At 43.6% G+C, this 17,955-nt stretch overlaps 1 protein-coding gene across 2 annotated transcripts in view; it reads right to left on the reverse strand.

Moving 5' to 3' along the window:
• The window catches only part of LOC139563036 (sodium-dependent noradrenaline transporter-like), a 57,421-nt gene that overhangs the window by 29,620 nt on the left and 9,846 nt on the right, over window positions 1-17,955 (reverse strand). For both annotated transcript variants that reach the window (XM_071381290.1, XM_071381289.1), the window contains exon 5: window positions 2,800-2,938. In XM_071381290.1, the coding sequence (XP_071237391.1) occupies window positions 2,800-2,938 (139 nt within the window). The remainder of the gene's footprint in view (window positions 1-2,799; window positions 2,939-17,955) is intronic.

Below are 17,955 nucleotides of genomic sequence, written 5' to 3' on the forward strand. Positions count from 1 at the left end.
GGACACAACACAACACAACACAACACAGAACATTAGCTACATGACAACAGTAGTGTTCAATACACCACCTGGACACAACACAGAAGATTAGATACATGACAACAGTAGTGTTCAATACACCACCTGGACACAACACAACACAGAACATTAGCTACATGACAACAGTAGTGTTCAATACACCACCTGGACACAACACAACACAGAACATTAGCTACATGACAACAGTAGTGTTCAATACACCACCTGGACACAACACAACACAGAAGATTAGCTACATGACAACAGTAGTGTTCAATACACCACCTGGACACAACACAACACAGAACATTAGCTACATGACAACAGTAGTGTTCAATACACCACCTGGACACAACACAACACAGAACATTAGCTACATGACAACAGTAGTGTTCAATACACCACCTGGACACAACACAACACAGAACATTAGCTACATGACAACAGTAGTGTTCAATACACCACCTGGACACAACACAACACAACACAGAACATTAGCTACATGACAACAGTAGTGTTCAATACACCACCTGGACACAACACAACACAGAACATTAGCTACATGACAACAGTAGTGTTCAATACACCACCTGGACACAACACAACACAGAACATTAGCTACATGACAACAGTAGTGTTCAATACACCACCTGGACACAACACAACACAGAACATTAGCTACATGACAACAGTAGTGTTCAATACACCACCTGGACACAACACAACACAGAAGATTAGCTACATGACAACAGTAGTGTTCAATACACCACCTGGACACAACACAACACAGAACATTAGCTACATGACAACAGTAGTGTTCAATACACCACCTGGATACAACACAACACAGAACATTAGCTACATGACAACAGTAGTGTTCAATACACCACCTGGACACAACACAACACAGAAGATTAGATACATGACAACAGTAGTGTTCAATACACCACCTGGACACAACACAACACAGAACATTAGCTACATGACAACAGTAGTGTTCAATACACCACCTGGATACAACACAACACAACACAGAACATTAGCTACATGACAACAGTAGTGTTCAATACACCACCTGGACACAACACAGAAGATTAGATACATGACAACAGTAGTGTTCAATACATCACCTGGACACAACACAACACAACACAACACAGAACATTAGCTACATGACAACAGTAGTGTTCAATACACCACCTGGACACAACACAGAAGATTAGATACATGACAACAGTAGTGTTCAATACACCACCTGGACACAACACAACACAGAACATTAGATACATGACAACAGTAGTGTTCAATACACCACCTGGACACAACACAGAAGATTAGATACATGACAACAGTAGTGTTCAATACACCACCTGGACACAACACAACACAGAAGATTAGATACATGACAACAGTAGTGTTCAATACACCACCTGGACACAACACAACACAACACAGAACATTAGCTACATGACAACAGTAGTGTTCAATACACCACCTGGACACAACACAACACAACACAGAAGATTAGATACATGACTGCCTGCACCTGTCTTTTCCTACCATCACTAATTTTGCTGATAGCTACTTTACTGGGGGAAAATGTACAAGCTACGACTGTGATATGTGGTTGTCTCACCTAGCTTTCCTAAGATGAAGGCACTAATTGTAAGCCGCTCTGGATAAGAGCGTCTACCTGGAACCAAAAGGGTTCCAGGCCTTCTTCAAAGGCTTATCCTATGGGGACAGCCGAAGAACCCTTTATGGTTCTAGAAAGCACCTTTATTACTAAGAGTGTACAGTAGTGTTCAATACACCACCTGGACAACATAACATTACAGATGACTCATTATTGCTGTGAGATCATGTCCTATGACATGCAGACATCATGTGAATTGTTGTATTCTCCCTGGTCTGTCAGCTTTGGTTATCGTATAGATGTTCTTTTTCAGATGTGTGTAGACTCACGCACCAAGCCATACTAAACAGGGCTTAGATCTGTCAACTCAGAGACTGGTTATTGTCACACTCAGGTTACTGTTTATAGATTTTATTTCTCAAGGTAGTGTAGCACAACCACAGTTCATTTTGTGTACAGTAGGAGTAAGTGCTATACTAGGGAAAGGGAAGGGGGATACCGAAATGTGTCTTCCGCATTTAACCCAACCCCTCTGAATCAGAGAGGTGCAGGGGGCTGCTTTAATCAACGTCATCGGCGCCCGGGGAGCAGTTGTTGTTGGGGGTTAACTGCCTTGCTAAAGGGCAGAATGACAGATTTTTCCACCTTGTCAGCTCGGGATTCAAACCAGTGACCTTTCAGTTACTGGCCCAATGCTTTTAACCGCTCGCCTACCTGCCTACTACAGTAGAAGTGTGTGTTGTATTACAGTAGGAGTGTGTATTGTATTACAGTAGAAGTGTGTATTATATTACAGTAGCAGTGTGGTATTATAGTAGGAGTGTGTGTTGTATTACAGTAGAGGTGTGTGTTATACTACAGTAGGAGTGTGTGTTGTACTACAGTAGGAGTGTGTGTTGTACTACAGTAGGAGTGTGTGTTGTATTACAGTAGGAGTGTGTGTTGTATTACAGTAGGAGTGTGTGTTGTACTACAGTAGGAGTGTGTGTTGTACTACAGTAGGAGTGTGTGTTGTATTACAGTAGGAGTGTGTGTTGTACTACAGTAGGAGTGTGTGTTGTACTACAGTAGGAGTGTGTGTTGTACTACAGTAGGAGTGTGTGCTGTCCTAAGCGGTAGGGTACAGCACAGTGTGTCAACAGTACCTTGCCGGAGGACTTGACGCCCTTCCAGAGACTGAAGTAGAGAAGAAAGACCACAGCCACCAGACAGAGGACCAGCTCCCAGCGAGGCATGCCCAGGTCCTGGATCCCCCTGCTCTCATGGAGGTGGAGTACGCCACGCCTGGAGAACACACACACACTAAGGCTAAGTCCCGATTCTACAAGCTTCTACCGTAGTGTCCTTTGCACACCTTCACATGGCCAATGCTTACACCAACCCTATGCTTTTAAATCAACGACGGGGAGTCGGAAAGTGTGTACTTCTGGGAAAGGGTGTAGAATCTGGAAGCATCCACATACTTAACAAGACAGTGGTGTGGAGGATGACATGTGTAACACACCCAGACCACACACACTCCAACAACACACCCAACTTCATTTAGACCCAGATTTATGACCAAACTGTCCACAGCATAGATACCTCATAAAACACAAAGAAAAAGATAGGAAGATAGACATGCCTTATTAGGAAACATACAGTATAAGGCTATATCGCAGGCTACTGTCATGACGTTGGCCTAGGGGTAGGTTTATGACAGTCATAAATACCTCTTTCCCCCCTTTTCCCTCTCCCTACTATAACTGATGTGACATAAGAAAACCCCTTGGTTAACATAGAGATTCTGGGAACATCAGAAGTGGGGGGAAATGAACTATATTCTGGTAATCCGACCAACTGAACATATGCGGTGGTACTTAAGGTATATTATGTCAGTTCGGTTGCCCTCTGACACATTCTCATCAATGATAGAATGACATAAACTCTACTGTGGAAAGTCTAAACGTCAGAGGTATCGGATTCACATGGAATTGTTGTTTAATTCAAATGTTTGAATATGAAATTATTTGTGAAGAGATTAAATGTAATTTTAGCTTCCAAATGAGAGATTTGGATTTTCATAAATTTGGGCTTCTGCTCAACTAGGGGCCCGCACCTGTGAAGAGACATGGGTTATAAACTTTTCAGACACACCCCTCTCCCTCCACTATAAAAGCCATTGACAAAAATATAACTTCCTGTTCCGGGACGCTAGGATGACGATCCGGTGTCAGAATGGTTCAGATAATAACTACAGAACTAAGCCAACAGCAGCATGGACTTTGATTGTGAATGGTATGAACTTTGAACTCGTATTCACTACAGAAGTGATATCTCCTAGCCGTTGAGTTAGCAACAGCTGCTACAAACGCAGGTTAGGAAGGACAGTCCGAGTATCCCGTCTACTACACACAACGTTACTCCAACGTATCCAGTAAGGCACCAGAGACATTCTTCAAAGGACAGAGGACTCGGGTTGGCGACACGGTCCATCTACCACCAACCTACTGAAGCGCAGCTCAGAGTAAATATTTATTGCATTTTCCTTCTTCAAATGGGCGGTAACTTAGAATGCATAAGATACTGTATTTACGATAGCACAGCTGCGCCTCTGTTCCAGTCTCCCGCTCTTTCACTAAAATCACGCCCCTTTTCTTTGTGTAACAAGCTGTCATATCTATTCCGCACGCTAGGGACGTTTTTCTGTATGACGGCACTTTGTAATCAAGTTATGATTTAATTGTATATGTGTGATTCTGTGTGATTAGTTAGGTATTTAGTAAATAAATAATTAAACCCAATTTTGTATTGCTGATTCAACTTGTTAGCCAGGATTCTTGCAGATAATCAAGGATTTACAACTTTCAGATGAGACTGAATAAACTGACGATTAATGTGACTGCTATGGATGTAAAATATTACTAAATCTTTAAGAGTTTATTCGGAAGATAACAGCTCTATAAATATTATTTCGTGGTGTCCCTCTCTAGTTAATTAATATTTACATGATTAGTTCAATCAGGTAATATTAATTACGGATAAATTATTTTATAGAATAGCATGTCATAGCAATTAATCTGGCATAGTCAAAGACACGACACTACCCACAGTATTCTCTTTTCCCTGGTCAGCCCCCAGAGTGCTGTGTTTGTATGGTGGATCCACCCAGGCTATTACTCAGCTAGGACAGACTCAACACATGAACAGTCCCTGTCTGACCCTGAGAAGAGCGAGGGGAGTCACCTGCTCTAAGGGAGGACAGGATTCTGACAACACCCAACAGTCAGTCATCTACACACCATTTACTCCAGTCTGAACTTAAACCACTTCAATCAGGTAGAATGTGTGTAGAAATGATAATGAATTTAACTTTTTTAAATAATCGCAACAATCGCTTCAATCACAGTATTTTCAATAAAGAGCTATCAGCAGCAGTATTTTGGTTGATTTTGTGGTCTCAAGCCAGTGAGATTATTAACATGAATATGGGCAAAATGTAATTACTGACAATGAATGAGGTGGGAATGTTGCTCACTTGTCATATAATTGCCACATTTAATATCAATATAGCATTAAAAATAGTTTTCCAGATTGTATTTTGGCGATTATTTTTCGCGATGTGAATACTGGGTCACGACAGAGACAACCTGGTTCAATTTGGTTCCTGAGGTGTTAAAACCCAGTCACAGCATCTATACATTCATCATGGAACTAACCATTCCACAAGCTTACTGTTACTGCTCACTAAATCAAACAACTTAAGAATGAGAAGCAAAGTTCAAAGCTTTTATCTCAACATACTATGATCACCATTTGTTCTGTATCCATTCAATCATCTAGCTAACAGAATCACGAGGGAAGAATGAAGGACTTCTACTCTTAACATGCACAAAAGCATGCATGCATGCACACACACACACACTCACACTCCTTCAAAGACCTTGGCAGCTAGAGGTTTTAATAACAGACTTTGTCAACCCTCTTGGGAGCCATTCCCCTCAAAGCACTCTGACTACTACTCTCAGTTGAAGGGGCGCTCAAAGCACTCTGACTACTACTCTCAGTTGAAGGGGCGCTCAAAGCACTCCGACTACTACTCTCAGTTGAAGGGGCGCTCAAAGCACTCTGACTACTACTCTCAGTTGAAGGGGCGCTCAAAGCACTCTGACTACTACTCTCAGTTGAAGGGGCGCTCAAAGCACTCTGACTACTACTCTCAGTTGAAGGGGCGCTCAAAGCACTCTGACTACTACTCTCAGTTGAAGGGGCGCTCAAAGCACTCTGACTACTACTCTCAGTTGAAGGGGCGCTCAAAGCACTCTGACTACTACTCTCAGTTGAAGGGGCGCTCAAAGCACTCTGACTACTACTCTCAGTTGAAGGGGCGCTCAAAGGTTCAAGTGCTTTACCGGAACATATATAAAAGAGGGGAGACGACAGGAAGACAAATGGTGTCTCATCCTTCCCTACAGAAATATTGTTTCCTGCTATCTATCTCCTCATTCCCAGATCATCCTCGGATCTTCCCAGGACAGGCATACTGAGCCACACCTGCTCTGAGTCCCACCGGACTGACAGCGGATCTGGATCAACTTCCAGCTCAGCGATATTAGGGAGCATCCCGTTCCTGCTCTGCATCTCAAGTGGCACCCTATTCCCTTTATAGTGCACTACTTTTGTCCAGGGACCATAGGGATTTGGTCAAAAGCTGTGCACTATATAAGGGAATAGGGTGCAATTTAAAGACACTGCCTTGCTCAAAGGGAAGCAGGGGTCAGAGGTCATAGTGTTTAAATGATCAACGGTATTGACCAATATTGACCTCTAATGAGAACGGCCATGTGTTTTTCCCCTCTTCTTCTAAACTGAGTAAGGAGGAAGGAGTAAACGTGAGTCATCACAAGTGGACAGTATTATGGGACATCTGATCTCATTCTAATATCAGAGGGTGCCCTAAAACGATTTAAGTTTACATCGAGATGACAGATGGTTTGTTTCTGCTTTGAAAACACGGCGTTTAAAAACCCGGTAATCATAGCTCCCTGAGGAGCGGGTTGATGGCTGCTTGTTTCTTCATCTCCAGTCTTTGAAACAGGCCTGAGGCTCAGTGTTACAGCCCAGCCGAGGGCTCACCGCCATTGGGGAGAGAGATGTGGGACTCCATGGAGCCGACAACAAAGAGCCAGGCCAGAATTATGCTCACCACGAAGCTCATATCCAAGACAACATGATCTTTAGGGTCTCCTCTGTCTCTCCAAGACCTGATGTTCTGTCTGCTGTCTCTTTCTGGAGCCCTCAAAGTTGTTGTCATGTGTTGCTGCCATGCTATGTTGTTGTCTTAGGTCTCTTTATGTAGTGTTGTGGTGTCTGTCTTTATGTAGTGTTGTGGTGTCTCTCTTTATGTAGTGTTGTGGTGTCTCTCTTTATGTAGTGTTGTGGTGTCTCTCTTTATGTAGTGTTGTGGTGTCTCTCTTGTCGTGATGTGTGTTTTATCCTATATTTGTATTTTTAATCCCAGCCCCGTCCCCACAGGAGGCCTTTTGCCTTTTGGTAGGCCGCTATTGTAAATAAGAATTTGTTCTTAACTGACTAGGTATCCATCCCCCTTTCCCTAATACTATGTTCACTTGCCTAGTTAAATTAAGGTTAAATCAAATAAATCAAAATAACACCCATCCTATTCATCAGAGAAACAGCTGTCTAAGAGCTGCACATCAAAACAATTCATCCTTTAACTTCATTATCTGTTTCTGATTCCTCCTCTCTGTCTGTTTGACCGGTGGGCTAGCGAGGCGATCCGATCCGGCGGGCAGCCTCTCTCTGTGATTATGCTGATAAGTGTAGCTACGAAATGACATGTGGAACTGATGCCCCCGGATGGTTACACAACCCACTGCCTGGCAAGCCAGAAGAGAAGACACAGGAACAACTGTCTGTCCAGACTAGACACCAAGGACAAGGGGACTGTCAGATCAGACAGCCCAGTCCTAAATATGTCTAACCGACGTGATTTATATCCTGATGATAATACATTTAAAGCTGCTAGAACCGAAGAGAAAACGAGAGATAGAGGAGAGGGCAGGGGAGGAAAGGAAAGAGGAGAGGAGAGGAGAGGAGAGGAGAGGAGAGGAGAGGAGAGGAGAGGAGAGGAGAGGAGAGGAGAGGAGAGGAGAGGAGAGGAGAGGAGAGGAGAGGAGAGGAGAGGAGAGGAGAGGAGAGGAGAGGAGAGGAGAGGAGAGGAAGAGAGGCTGTCTAAGAAGGACAGAACGGAACAAGAGACAGACACGTTGATATTTCTGACTAGTCATGTATAGGCAGGGGGTCTAGGGTTGTTGTGGTGCTTCCAGGCTGTACAGTCCATCTGATATCACACTAACCGTAAATGTTATCAAACATCAACGCATGTTCTTTGGACCAGTTATTCTAAAAACAAACTCTTATCTGCTTTCCCTGAAATGGTCAACACATCAGTGATCTGAAGCTATTTGGCCAAAGTATATCAATCCCTAAGGCCTCTTTTACAAATTCTGGGCTAAAATGTTCTTTAAGAAGCATATATACACAACAGAGACACACATATAAAAAGGAAACAATGTCTTCCAGGATAAATTCAAGCAATACTGTATGCTTTATCAAATATTATTGACTAGTATTAATCTCTTTGGCCATTTTCTCAGACATGTACAGCATGTTCTCCAGAATGAGGTAAACGTCTGACTTGACTTTAAGTAGACACACCAAGCAGGATCACTAATTACTACAAATACCCTCAGAACCATGCAAGTGGAACTGATGGAAAGTGAGATTGATCAAATAAAAGCTAATTATCTCCTATGTAATTGTTCAAGCAATTTCCTCCAAAAAATGTTTAATTGAGCACTTCATCAATCGAGTGACATTGAAGTCAACCGTCTAAAAATGCAAATAGCCCTTTTTTAAAGAAGGCTACACTCTTAGAAAAAATACTTCCAAAAGGGTTCTTCGGCTGTCCCTATAGGAGAACTCTTTTTGGTTCCAAGTAGAACCCATCTTGGTTCCATGTAGAACCCTCTATAGAAAGGGTTCTACATGGAACCGAAAAGGGTTCTACCTGCAATTAAAAAGGGTTCTTCAAAGGTTATCCTATGGAGACAGCCGAAGAAACATTTAAGATTCTAGATAGCACTTTTATTTCTAAGAGTGTATCAGGTTGCTGGATCGAATCCCCGAGCTGACAAGGTAAAAAGCTGTCATTCTGCCCCTGAGCAAGGCAGTTAACCCACTGTTCCCCGGGCGCTGAAGACGTGGATGTCGATAAAGGCAGCCCCACGCACCTCTCTGATTCAGAGGGATTGGGTTAAATGCGGAGGACACATTTCAATTGAAGGCATTCAGTTGTACAACTGACTAGGTATCCACCTTTTCCTTTCCTTTCCCTTTCCATCAAGTCAAGCTATCCCTGATACTAAATCAAACACAGGTATTTTAGCATGTAAAGGATGTAAAGAATCTATAGAAACCATCTGTTGTTGATGAAACGGTGTGAAAATCTAATGTTTCAACGTTCACACAGGATGTGTATAGCATGTCTGCTGATTTAAATACAGATCGTTGTTGAACTGACCATGCAAGGACCACTGGGATATTCGTACTAAGACCAAAGTCCAGCCTGAGGATGTATCGGACTAGATCTGCCAAGCTTCTATCACATACCTTAACCGTGGTCATACATCTACAAACATGACTGATTACTTCTCTCAGTGTCTAGGTGATTGGCCAATAGCTGGGTTGATGTGCTATATGGAGACATATTTGTGCTGGATTTAAGATTGACGCATTTGACCTTGAGAACTATGGGCACCTGGGGGGTAGACAGGTCATAACCTAACAAGTGTTCATGTTGACCTGTGCCCTGACCCCTGACTTTTAGGGATTAGCCTCTACCATGCAGAGCGCCGAGTGAGCCACCCTGCCAAGTGACTCACCTTTAACACTAATTGAACTGCCATGGTTTACAAACACATGTTAACATAATAAAACTAACTAGGTTATCTAACAAGAATACATGCTGTGTCAAAATGCATGCTGTGTCAAAATGAGTTTAAATCAATGGTCTATAAACAGTCTCCTCTGACCTTCCCAGAGAACATGATAATAAAATGTTCCATTAAGGTTCAGCTAACCTCTGGTGGACTTGCAACGGCTCTTGGATATATCCCACTGATAGAGGGTGGGCTAGAGAGCCAACTAGAGTCAGAGAGGGAGAAACATGTCTAAAGCAGGGAGACAACTAGAGTCAGAGGGAGAGAAACATGTCTAAAGCAGGGAGACAACTAGAGTCAGAGGGAGAGAAACATGTCTAAAGCAGGGAGACAACTAGAGTCAGAGGGAGAGAAACATGCCTAAAGCAGGGAGCCAACTAGAATCAGAGGGAGAGAAACATGTCTAAAGCAGGGAGACAACTAGAGTCAGAGGGAGAGAAACATGTCTAAAGCAGGGAGACAGCTAGAGTCAGAGGGAGAGAAACATGTCTAAAGCAGGGAGACAACTAGATTCAGAGGGAGAGAAACATGTCTAAAGCAGGGAGCCAACTAGAGTCAGAGGGAGAGAAACATGTCTAAAGCAGGGAGACAACTAGAGTCAGAGGGAGAGAAACATGTCTAAAGCAGGGAGACAACTAGAGTCAGAGGGAGAGAAACATGTCTAAAGCAGGGAGCCAACTAGAGTCAGAGGGAGAGAAACATGTCTAAAGCAGGGAGACAACTAGAGTCAGAGGGAGAGAAACATGTCTAAAGCAGGAAGACAACTAGAGTCAGAGGGAGAGAAACATGTCTAAAGCAGGGAGAAACATGTCTAAAGCAGGGAGACAACTAGATTCAGAGGGAGAGAAACATGTCTAAAGCAGGGAGACAACTAGAATCAGAGGGGGAGAAACATGTCTAAAGCAGGGAGACAACTAGAGTCAGAGGGAGAGAAACATGTCTAAAGCAGGGAGACAACTAGAGTCAGAGGGAGAGAAACATGTCTAAAGCAGGGAGACAACTAGAGTCAGAGGGAGAGAAACATGTCTAAAGCAGGGAGACAACTAGAGTCAGAGGGAGAGAAACATGTCTAAAGCAGGAAGACAACTAGAGTCAGAGGGAGAGAAACATGTCTAAAGCAGGGAGAAACATGTCTAAAGCAGGGAGACAACTAGAGTCAGAGGGAGAGAAACATGTCTAAAGCAGGGAGAAAACTAGAGTCAGAGGGGGAGAAACATGTCTAAAGCAGGGAGACAACTAGATTCAGAGGGGGAGAAACATGTCTAAAGCAGGGAGACAACTAGAGTCAGAGGGAGAGAAACATGTCTAAAGCAGGGAGCCAACTAGAGTCAGAGGGAGAGAAACATGTCTAAAGCAGGGAGACAACTAGAGTCAGAGGGAGAGAAACATGTCTAAAGCAGGGAGCCAACTAGAGTCAGAGGGAGAGAAACATGTCTAAAGCAGGGAGACAACTAGAGTCAGAGGGAGAGAAACATGTCTAAAGCAGGAAGACAACTAGAGTCAGAGGGAGAGAAACATGTCTAAAGCAGGGAGAAACATGTCTAAAGCAGGGAGACAACTAGATTCAGAGGGAGAGAAACATGTCTAAAGCAGGGAGACAACTAGAATCAGAGGGGGAGAAACATGTCTAAAGCAGGGAGACAACTAGAGTCAGAGGGAGAGAAACATGTCTAAAGCAGGGAGACAACTAGAGTCAGAGGGAGAGAAACATGTCTAAAGCAGGGAGACAACTAGAGTCAGAGGGAGAGAAACATGTCTAAAGCAGGGAGACAACTAGAGTCAGAGGGAGAGAAACATGTCTAAAGCAGGAAGACAACTAGAGTCAGAGGGAGAGAAACATGTCTAAAGCAGGGAGAAACATGTCTAAAGCAGGGAGACAACTAGAGTCAGAGGGAGAGAAACATGTCTAAAGCAGGGAGACAACTAGAGTCAGAGGGAGAGAAACATGTCTAAAGCAGGGAGACAACTAGAGTCAGAGGGGGAGAAACATGTCTAAAGCAGGGAGACAACTAGATTCAGAGGGGGAGAAACATGTCTAAAGCAGGGAGACAACTAGAGTCAGAGGGAGAGAAACATGCCTAAAGCAGGGAGACAACTAGAGTCAGAGGGAGAGAAACATGTCTAAAGCAGGGAGACAACTAGAGTCAGAGGGAGAGAAACATGTCTAAAGCAGGGAGAAAACTAGAGTCAGAGGGGGAGAAACATGTCTAAAGCAGGGAGACAACTAGATTCAGAGGGGGAGAAACATGTCTAAAGCAGGGAGACAACTAGAGTCAGAGGGAGAGAAACATGTCTAAAGCAGGGAGACAGCTAGAGTCAGAGGGAGAGAAACATGTCTAAAGCAGGGAGACAACTAGATTCAGAGGGGGAGAAACATGTCTAAAGCAGTGAGACAACTAGAGTCAGAGGGAGAGAAACATGTCTAAAGCAGGGAGACAACTAGAGTCAGAGGGAGAGAAACATGTCTAAAGCAGGGAGACAACTAGAGTCAGAGGGAGAGAAACATGTCTAAAGCAGGGAGACAACTAGAGTCAGAGGGAGAGAAACATGTCTAAAGCAGGGAGACAACTAGAGTCAGAGGGAGAGAAACATGTCTAAAGCAGGGAGACAACTAGATTCAGAGGGGGAGAAACATGTCTAAAGCAGTGAGACAACTAGAGTCAGAGGGAGAGAAACATGTCTAAAGCAGGGAGACAACTAGAGTCAGAGGGAGAGAAACATGTCTAAAGCAGGGAGCCAACTAGAGTCAGAGGGAGAGAAACATGTCTAAAGCAGGGAGACAACTAGAGTCAGAGGGAGAGAAACATGTCTAAAGCAGGGAGCCAACTAGAGTCAGAGGGAGAGAAACATGTCTAAAGCAGGGAGAAAACTAGAGTCAGAGGGGGAGAAACATGTCTAAAGCAGGGAGCCAACTAGAATCAGAGGGAGAGAAACATGTCTAAAGCAGGGAGACAACTTGAGTCAGAGGGAGAGAAACATGTCTAAAGCAGGGAGAAACATGTCTAAAGCAGGGAGACAACTAGAGTCAGAGAGAGAGAAACATGTCTAAAGCAGGGAGCCAACTAGATTCAGAGGGAGAGAAACATGTCTAAAGCAGGGAGAAACATGTCTAAAGCAGGGAGACAACTAGAGTCAGAGGGAGAGAAACATGTCTAAAGCAGGGAGACAACTAAAGTCAGAGAGAGAGAAACATGTCTAAAGCAGGGAGACAACTAGAGTCAGAGGGAGAGAAACATGTCTAAAGCAGGGAGACAACTAGAGTCAGAGGGAGAGAAACATGTCTAAAGCAGGGAGACAACTATAGTCAGAGGGAGAGAAACATGTCTAAAGCAGGGAGACAACTAGAGTCAGAGGGAGAGAAACATGTCTAAAGCAGTGAGACAACTAGAGTCAGAGGGAGAGAAACATGTCTAAAGCAGGGAGACAACTAGAGTCAGAGGGAGAGAAACATGTCTAAAGCAGTGAGACAACTAGAGTCAGAGGGAGAGAAACATGTCTAAAGCAGTGAGACAACTAGAGTCAGAGGGAGAGAAACATGTCTAAAGCAGTGAGACAACTAGAGTCAGAGGGAGAGAAACATGTCTAAAGCAGTGAGACAACTAGAGTCAGAGGGAGAGAAACATGTCTAAAGCAGGGAGAAACATGTCTAAAGCAGGGAGACAACTAGAGTCAGAGGGAGAGAAACATGTCTAAAGCAGGGAGCCAACTAGAGTCAGAGGGAGAGAAACATGTCTAAAGCAGGGAGACAACTAGAGTCAGAGGGAGAGAAACATGTCTAAAGCAGGGAGACAACTAGAGTCAGAGGGAGAGAAACATGTCTAAAGCAGGGAGACAACTAGAGTCAGAGGGAGAGAAACATGTCTAAAGCAGGGAGACAACTAGAGTCAGAGGGAGAGAAACATGTCTAAAGCAGGGAGACAACTAGAGTCAGAGGGAGAGAAACATGTCTAAAGCAGGGAGACAACTAGAGTCAGAGGGAGAGAAACATGTCTAAAGCAGGGAGACAACTAGAGTCAGAGGGAGAGAAACATGTCTAAAGCAGGGAGACAACTAGAGTCAGAGGGAGAGAAACGTGTCTAAAGCAGGAAGCCAACTAGAGTCAGAGGGAGAGAAACATGTCTAAAGCAGGGAGACAACTAGATTCAGAGGGAGAGAAACATGTCTAAAGCAGGGAGACAACTAGAATCAGAGGGAGAGAAACATGTCTAAAGCAGGGAGACAACTAGAATCAGAGAGAGAGAAACATGTCTAAAGCAGGGACACAACTAGAGTCAGAGGGAGAGAAACATGTCTAAAGCAGGGAGACAACTAGAGTCAGAGGGAGAGAAACATGTCTAAAGCAGGGAGACAACTAGAGTCAGAGAGAGAGAAACATGTCTAAAGCAGGGAGACAACTAGAGTCAGAGGGAGAGAAACATGTCTAAAGCAGGGAGACAACTAGAGTCAGAGGGAGAGAAACATGTCTAAAGCAGGGAGACAACTAGAGTCAGAGGGGGAGAAACATGTCTAAAGCAGGGAGACAACTAGAGTCAGAGGGAGAGAAACATGTCTAAAGCAGGGAGACAACTAGAGTCAGAGGGAGAGAAACATGTCTAAAGCAGGGAGACAACTAGAGTCAGAGGGAGAGAAACATGTCTAAAGCAGGAAGCCAACTAGAGTCAGAGGGAGAGAAACATGTCTAAAGCAGGGAGACAACTAGAGTCAGAGGGAGAGAAACATGTCTAAAGCAGGGAGCCAACTAGAATCAGAGGGAGAGAAACATGTCTAAAGCAGGGAGACAACTAGAGTCAGAGGGAGAGAAACATGTCTAAAGCAGGAAGACAACTAGAGTCAGAGGGAGAGAAACATGTCTAAAGCAGGAAGACAACTAGAGTCAGAGGGAGAGAAACATGTCTAAAGCAGGGAGCCAACTAGAATCAGAGAGAGAGAAACATGTCTAAAGCAGGAAGACAACTAGAGTCAGAGGGAGAGAAACATGTCTAAAGCAGGGAGACAGCTAGAGTCAGAGGGAGAGAAACATGTCTAAAGCAGGGAGCCAACTAGAGTCAGAGGGGGAGACACATGTCTAAAGCAGCAGTCTCCTGAGGAAGCTAGGCTTTTGGCCATCCTTTTACCTCACCCCTTTTTAGAGCCCCATATGTTCATAATTACTGACCCGGGTCAGCCCAGGTCCTTCAGCCTCTGCTCTTACTCAATCACTCTTTCCCATCCAGTGGTCTACAGGCTCCCTTCGTCCACATTATATTACATTCTAGAAATCACGCCCAACTTAACTCCATGTAACTGTGTGATTGATAACCTACCACAGATGTAGGAATAGATTTATGAGAGGATTCACACGCACATGCAAAAATTATATCAAACGTTTTACCATTGCAACATTTGATAGGCTACAGTCACATTCAAAGCGGTTGTCTGAAGCTTGCTAGAGTTCACAGATGGTGATCCCTCATCGTGATTGGTCATTTGCAACAATCTCAATGAGCGGTCCGACACAAAGCCACTAACACTCTCAGTGAACAACAGGGTGTGCTTAAAAAAACAAGGCAGAAAAACTTGGCACAGCACAGCGACGATGGGCTAAAAGCATTTCTAGTTTACACACATTCTCATTACTCAGTGAATGAGAAATCATTTGGAGGTATGGGGAAAGGGCCAAATCAGGTTAGGGCTAATATGGGGGCAATGCTTCCTGGAACTGACAAAAACAATATGTTAGGGGCAGAGGGGTAGAAAGTGTCTACAGTACGTTTGGAGAGAGTATTTGGTTGGGAGGAGTATTTGGTTGAGAGGAGTATTTGGTTGGGGAGGAATATTTGGTTGAGGAGGAGTATTTGTATTTGGTTGGGGAGAAGTATTTGGTTGAGAGGAGTATTTGGTTGAGAGGAGTATTTGATTGGAGAGGAGTATTTGGTTGGGGAGGAGTATTTGTTTGGGGGGGAGTATTTGGTTGGGGGGAGTATTTGGTTGGGGGGAGTATTTGGTTGGGGGGAGTATTTGGTTGAGAGGAGTATTTGGTTGGGGAGGAGTATTTGGTTGGGGGAAGTATTTGGTTGGGGGAGTATTTGGATGAGGGAGAATTTGTTTGGGGGAGTATTTGGATGAGGGAGAATTTGGTTGGGGGAGTATTTGGATGAGGGAGAATTTGGTTGAGGGAGTATTTGGATGGGGGAGTATTTGGTTGGAGGGTGTATTTGGTTGGGGGAGAATTTGGTTGGGGGGAGTATTTGGATGGGGGGAATATTTGGTTGGGGGAGTATTTGGATGGGGGAGTATTTGGTTGGGGGAGTATTTGGATGGGGGAGTATTTGGTTGGGGGAGTATTTGGTTGGGGGGAGTATTTGGTTGGGGGAGTATTTGGTTGGATATTTGATTTAAAATATTTGATTTGAGTGAATGGCAATTCTGGTACTTTGATAAAGAGGACAACAATAAAATAGTTCAAGATTTTCAAGATTTGATGTTTGATTCAAAATAAATATGTTTTCTTATTGTCTTGTGTATCATTAAAAAGGCATTTTAACCAAGGTATTGGAAAGAGAAGTCTGAGCGGGTTATGGTGTATGTTTCAGATCCCCTGTGAGTGTTCACAATGTCTAGACTTGGAACACATGACCTATTGATCTCCCAGCAGCGGACTTGTTCAATTAAGACCGATAAAGGTTGTGTGAGACTTCCAACGGAGGTGTTCTGAGTTCTAACCTTTTGATAATCTAATAGCTATTTAATGGATAATCTGAGCTGCTAATAGAATAAAATGGCTCTCAATTTGTGTTGATTTCATTTGGACTGGATTTGCACTCGCCATTTAATTAAGCAATGCTTGCAATTATAAACACCTGCTTCAAACATCCAAATCCACTATCACTATTTCAAGGTAGAAAAATACAGATCATTTGTTGAGTAACAGATTAGTTTGTTATATTAATTAGAGAATGTCATCAATAATATTACGCAAAGTCAATGTATTGAAATATCTGAACATTTTGCAGTGTCCTCAAAATATTAGGATATTTCATTACAGTGACTGTGCATAATATTATTGATGGCATTCTCTAATTAATATAACAAACTGATCTGTACTCAAACTGTATAAACTTACATGACTGATTGACCTTGATTGATATAAGCTGAGAAAAGCCATCAGCACCATCAACACAGAAGGTATATATTTACCCAGCCTCTTGGTAGCCCAGCTTGGTTTCTGAGAATCCTAGTCTGTCATTAGGTGTTGATAGCTATGTTGAGCCCCTGTGATAGCATTGTAACTGACACCTGCTGTGTGTCTGCCCCTGGATGTTGCCATGACACTAATGACTATACTCCAGGGACCTTTGCACTGCAGCACCACAGATTGCAGGGCAGCCGTGATCAATGAAACCAATAATAGGATAATAAGGCCTAATAGGAGAGGAAATGAGGGCCTAGCACATCCTCAGTCAGCTGAGGAGAGGACAGCAACACATCACACAGCAGCACATCAACGTGGCCTGGTGTGAGAACCAGAGCAATGCAGCAGCAAAGGAAAAGTAAGCTGTGTGTGTGTGTGTGTGTGTGTGTGTGTGTGTGTGTGTGTGTGTGTGTGTGTGTGTGTGTGTGTGTGTGTGTGTGTGTGTGTGTGTGTGTGTGTGTGTGTGTGTGTGTGTGTGTGTGTGTGTGTGTGTGTGTGTGTGTGTGTGTGTGTGTGTTGACTGAAATATACAATGAGATTAGAAGTATTGTCAGAGAAAAATCACTGTCTATTCTACAGCTCCTACTGCCTGGGTCTCTTTTGTTTGCCTCCCTGGCGCTCTACTCTGTACTGCACATCAGCTGCAGGATAAGGATGCTGCTGTATGTCCCAGTCATTTCAGACGACTTCCTTCGGGCTGCAGAAGTAATCTTCACACAGAGCTCTGGAAAGGAATTCTTTGAAGTGCAAACGGATGGGGCTTTTTGTGTCAACTTCAAATGCAGCATCTAAGCTTTTTTTATATGCCTTTCTGTAGAGCAATCGGTATATGGGCGGATTGGCTTCAGACATTTTGGGGATACTGCACAAACGTTTTAATGACAGTGGCACACTTCACAGTGGAATTGTTTGAGTATGAGTAGGGTTGCAAAATTCCTGAAACGTTCAATAAATTATCTGGTTTTCCCGAAATTCTGGAAAGGCAGGTTCCTGGAATCAGGAGGGAATAAGCAGGAAATCTGTAATCCTCCATCCAGGAATTCTGGAAAACCGGGGAATTTATTGAGAGCAGGAATTTTGGTATCCTAAAATGAAGTGTCATATACACTGGTACCATGCAAAGATGC

This window comes from Salvelinus alpinus, chromosome 33 (assembly GCF_045679555.1).
Source record: "Salvelinus alpinus chromosome 33, SLU_Salpinus.1, whole genome shotgun sequence".
NCBI lineage: Eukaryota > Metazoa > Chordata > Actinopteri > Salmoniformes > Salmonidae > Salvelinus > Salvelinus alpinus.